Source organism: Lethenteron reissneri, chromosome 18 (assembly GCF_015708825.2).
Source record: "Lethenteron reissneri isolate LAM-NWPU_2019-01 chromosome 18, ASM1570882v1, whole genome shotgun sequence".
Taxonomy (NCBI): domain Eukaryota; kingdom Metazoa; phylum Chordata; class Hyperoartia; order Petromyzontiformes; family Petromyzontidae; genus Lethenteron; species Lethenteron reissneri.
In genome coordinates this window covers 1086948-1091891 of record NC_083796.1, presented here as the reverse complement: position 1 = coordinate 1091891, position 4944 = coordinate 1086948, and the positions used below count along the sequence as shown (strand labels likewise).

Below are 4944 nucleotides of genomic sequence, written 5' to 3'. Positions count from 1 at the left end.
CACCGCCATTCGGCCGCAGTTATCTCCGTGTTGCACGCACGCACGCACACCGACGACGCGCCCATGGAAACACAGACGTGTAGATGGAGCTCTGGGCGGATCGACATCCTTTATTTACAGCCACAGGTCTAAGACAGAGGCGGGTACAGACGTGCCCGTGCATAAACGCGCGCGTGCGTGTGTGTGTGCGTGCCAACAGAGTCAAACGTACATGAACACTCTCACTAGTCCGTCACTCTAATGCGGCCCGGAGTTTGCGGCGTAGGTTAGGAAGACCAATGAGGGGAGGGAGGCTCAAGCCGCGCGGGGCACGCAGAGCTTTGTGAAGCACACGACAGTGCCTCAACTCGCACCGCGGGGGTCGACTCCGGGAGGGGGGGTCGAGGCCACGTGTCCCCGCGGTGGCCCCCACCAACCCAAAGGTCACCGGATTCTCACTCCTTGGCGTCCCGCGCCCTGGCCTCTACCCCTGGGTCTCCCTCGCACTCCAAAGCGTTGACTTAGGGCCCAAGAAATGGAATGGAGAGAGGAAGAGAAGGTAACAGACGAATTTAAACGCAAAACTTTACTAAACGAGCACAATCTCGAAAAACGCAACGAGGACAGGAGACGGTAACGTTACGGTGGGGAACAGAAGCACTTCACGAAATAAAATATCAAACGCAAAACCAAAAGTGTTGAAACGAGACGGGCACGGTCTCGTCGGGTGCGCACGCGCGACGCCAGTTCGCTGGCGCTCGGAGGCCGAGATGGCCTGTTCACTCATCACAAACACGCCCTTGTCAGCTTAACATTTTTATTTCTAACTTACTCTCTTTAAAAGTTTGTTTTATTATTTATATTGCGCACAGGATATGGGGGGGGGGGGGGGAAGAACCTTTGCTGCAAAACAACTGTGGGCGCTGTCGGTGCCTCGCTGCTACTGCTGTTGTCACGACTGATGGAGTTGCTGGCAAAAATTATAAAAAGGGATTTTTGAGGTCATTTATTTGGGGGTTTCAGGGTGGGAGGGGCGGAGGGGAGAGCTTATGAGGAGGGGGCAAAGCTACCCTACTGAATCACGCTGCCCGCGCCACCACCACTCGCATCGCCTCCTTTGCATCTTTGCCGCTGCCGCCGTTCGTTAGCCATCATTACTGTGAGTTATCGCGCAATGTATTTTACAATGGCCGCAGTCGGCCCGGGTTTGGCGGCATATCGGGGGGGGGGGGGGGGGGGGGGATTGTGGGAATTGAGCGGCCTGCGTTGAGAGAGAGAGAGAGAGGAGCAGGCGGGAGCAGTGGGGGGTGGGGGGGGAGAGGTCGCCGGGTGACGGGGCCGTGCCGTCAGGACTCCTCGTTGCCAGAGTCGTTGTTGTCTCCGCCGTCGTAGTATCCGTCCTCGTTGTCGTCGTCGTCCTCCTCCTCATCGAGGTCGTCGCAGAAGTCGTCGTAGAGGAGGTCGGAGGTCGAGTCTCGGGGGGGCGGCGCCCGCGGCTTCACGCAGTACTCTGCGAGCGTGGTGGGCACCTTCACGCCATCGCGGTCCGCGTCCGCCTGCGTCGCCAGCACCCGCATGCTGCTCGCCGCGGGCAAAGGCACGCGCGGACACACGCGCGGACAACAGAATCGGAACCATTAAAACAATATGAACCAGACGGTACGAGAGTAACAAAACATCAAGAACTTTGGAGTAGAACCTCGACTACAAAATTGTGGCCACGAGTAATCGAATCGCATCGGGTGGCTGGCCGGTGAATTGCCGCACAGGCACGTGCGTACGGACTGGTGCCGGTGAACCAGTTCACCAACGACCTGCCCCGCAGCGAGCCTTCCGCACTTCGCTTGGCGGCCTCAAAAGTGCATCCCACCCGGCACAAGCGCCGGGGCGACGTCACCACCACTCTGTGGCGATCGTCGATGGTCATCGTGCGTGGACGATGCCGTGTGGACGATGCCGTGTGTACGCGCGCATGCGGCCGACGCTGTGCGTGCTGTGGGCGGGCACCCGCACCGGATGATGTTCTCGTACTCCTTGTCCTTGGCCCGGCTGTCGCGCCAGCGGCGGTACATGACCGACGCGTCCACGTTGGCTGGCGAGAAGGTGTTGGGCTCTGACAGCAGCGAGATCACGCTCAGCAGGATCGTCCTGTAGCAGCGCCGCACGGAGGGGGGGGGAGTTAAAACAATGGAACCGTCATCGCAACTCGTATGGACCGCCGGTGTGCGCGCCCGCGTGGGCACAGCGGGAGGGCAGGTGGTGCATCCGCCAGTCTCCTCGGTCATTGGACCCAGGGGTCGGCAGCCTGCGGCTCCGGAGCCGCATGCGGTGGCTCTTCAAGGACCGCTTTGTGACGTTTATTTATTGAGGACCACCATCTTATATTCACGTTGCATGGCGGCTCTTGAAATGTGGCGTTTTTTTACCGAATTCGAAAAAAGTGGCTGTTATTTTGGTTGCCAACCCCCTGGTGTAACCCACAACACCTGCCAGCAGCGAGCTTTCCACGCTTCACGTGACGGCCTCAAACCCTTAGTGTGGCACAAGAGCCAGGGTGATGTCACCGCCACTCAGTAGCAAATGGCTGCTGTTGCCGTAGTGGTTGTTATGTCCGCGGCGTCGTGGATAGCGCACTACGGTTTCTCGCGATCAGAGTTCAAGTCGCCCAACTGTGAGTGAGGCGAAGTGTAACCCATCACTCCCATGGCCATCGTATCGTATCGTATTGGCGTATAGCTCTTTGTGCGACTTCCCCCGTAAGTAGGAAATTAAGGAGGCGCTTAACAGCGACTGCAATCTATCGCTCACCCCCCACATGCTTTGCCGGGGAATCCATCTGAGGACCTCCGACCCCACGGAATAGCTTCGGCAATCTTAGCACAGTTATTGTAAACTCGGTCCGCTCCGACCGATTCGCCGCATGGAGGGGGGGGGGGGGTGAGGATAAGTACCGGACGTTCTGCGTGGGGTTCCACCGCTCCGAGGGCAGCTCCCCACTCTGGGGGTCATCCACAGGCGGGTGCAGGATGGAGATGCACACGTCTCCATTCTGCCGGCACCCGGTGAGCACACAAAGACAAAGATCCCCCGCTTAGCCTTCAACGGACTTCTGGGGCAAGTGCTATTAGCACTCACTTTCGAAAGCCAGCACCTATGAAGAACAGCCCGGCACATGCTGACGTTTACAACATCCCGCATCAGGTACTCATTTAATGGCGTTAACATAGCACATAGGTACACGCGCACAGGTACACACGGGCGCAGACATACGCACGGGCAAACAAACACAACCGTACACATAGGCACAGTGAGGAACAGACACCACGTCACCCACACAATACCACTACATGTCACTAAAACAACTTGCACAGCCAAACTTCCCTGAAACGCGGCACACGTGGCTAGCAGTCATCGCTCGTGCACAGCGCGACACTGCGACAACAGCGAACGTCTCAAGCGCACGCAACCGAGAGAGTCGTGCAGCACCGGAGGCCACAACAAGTCCGCTTGTCACTTCCCCCGTTTGTTTCCTTTCCCTGCGCCCCCTCGCGGCACCAAACTCCCTCCCCCGCGCCCCCCCCCCCAATGTGTTTCCTCTGACCGGCGCGTGTATGGTGTGGGGTGCCCGCCACCCTTGACGCTCCCATACCCCGCCCCCCCACTCACCTCGTACACGTTGGGGTGCCACATCTTGGTGAGGAACTTGAACGTGGGGGGCGAGTACGGGTAGTCCTGGGGGAACTTCATCTGGGCCTGGTTCCCATCAGAGGCACACACAGGCAGACACAGTCATAAACACATGATGGTACAGACATACAGAAACATAAACACATGATGGTACAGACATGCACAGGCACACAAACAGAAGCAGACAGGTATAAACACACACGCAGTTACATAAGCACACACATACACATGGCTCACGCTAGCGTAGACACACTGTTATGAACTCGGGAAGGCATGGACACACACACACAAAGAGCCTCCAATAGCCGAACGAGCAGTTGGGGCGAGCACCGTTAGCAGACACCTATTCAGGCTGGCACAATCGGCCTCCTTTATTTCACCGGGAGGTGAAATAAACCCACGGAGACACACAGGTGAAACAAGGAGCCGATCCGCCCGCCTGGGTTGCATCTCCGGCGCCGTGACCGAGCCGCGCTCAACAGTTGCGCACAGCGGAGCCTGCGCAGGTGGGGAGGAGGGGGGGGGGTCACTACGCGACAGCCCGCACTAAAGCCACGGCGTAAGCCAGACGATCGGGCGCCCCCCCCCCCAACCCCCCCCCCCCCCCCCGCTGAAGTCGGCGTTCGCTAACCAAGCCCAGCGGAGGCCCGTGGACACCGCCGCCGCGCTCTGCTAACGACGAAGCTACTGCCCCGCGCGGCTCAGCGCACGCACACTAAATAAATAATCATTTGCCCCTTTTGCGAGGGCGATTTGGGTTACATAAAAAAACCTCAAACACATTAGTCGATAACACTGCCTGTGTGTGTGTGGCCTTGAAAATACATAATAGGCGACGTTTAGGGGAATGGCCCCTTCACAAAACAGTATACGACTCGTAGCTACACTGAAGGGTCATCGCTCAAAACGTCACCTATTATAGTTTTAATTTTAAAGGCGAAAAAGTGTTCTTGGCAAATGTGTTGATGATAAAGTTGGAGACTGCACTTGCTTACACCATGGGGCCTGATAGGAATGATATTGTAAACATGTTTACTGATGACCAGTTTATAAATTGGCATATGAAGTTACCTAAATCTCAGCCGCTGAGTAACACGCAAACACCCAAGGAAATTTAACTACACGATATATTAAGAACTTTAAGGTATAACATACAATTTTATAATTTGATACAAATTTGAAGAAGGCCAAGTAAGAAAGTTTAAATATACCCCACCCCCTTCCTGTTATACCATCTTCTTCCCCTCCCCTTAAAATACCCTGCCCCCACCCTGCTCC

At 56.7% G+C, this 4944-nt stretch overlaps 1 protein-coding gene across 1 annotated transcript; it reads right to left on the bottom strand.

The window, feature by feature from the left end:
* Positions 1–84: 84 nt before the first annotated feature.
* On the bottom strand, positions 85–3817 carry LOC133343658 (ubiquitin-conjugating enzyme E2 R2-like). The gene is made up of 4 exons (XM_061553372.1): positions 3646–3817; positions 2931–3028; positions 1993–2127; positions 85–1557 (listed from the first exon to the last, which is right to left on the bottom strand). Exons 1-4 carry the CDS (start codon positions 3724–3726, stop codon positions 1326–1328), a joined length of 546 nt encoding a protein of 181 aa, XP_061409356.1. The 5' UTR covers positions 3727–3817; the 3' UTR covers positions 85–1325.
* Positions 3818–4944: the final 1127 nt, after the last annotated feature.

Excerpts from the sequence above, each read along its gene's own strand:
- LOC133343658 (XM_061553372.1), bottom strand. The coding sequence starts at position 3,726 with ATGAAGTTCCCCCAGGACTACCCGTACTCGCCCCCCACGTTCAAGTTC. Across the intron at positions 3,029-3,645 it reads GGCACCCCAACGTGTACGAG|AATGGAGACGTGTGCATCTC; the intron begins GTGAGTGGGGGG and ends GGGTGCCGGCAG. Across the intron at positions 2,128-2,930 it reads AACCCCACGCAGAACGTCCG|GACGATCCTGCTGAGCGTGA; the intron begins GTACTTATCCTC and ends GCGCTGCTACAG.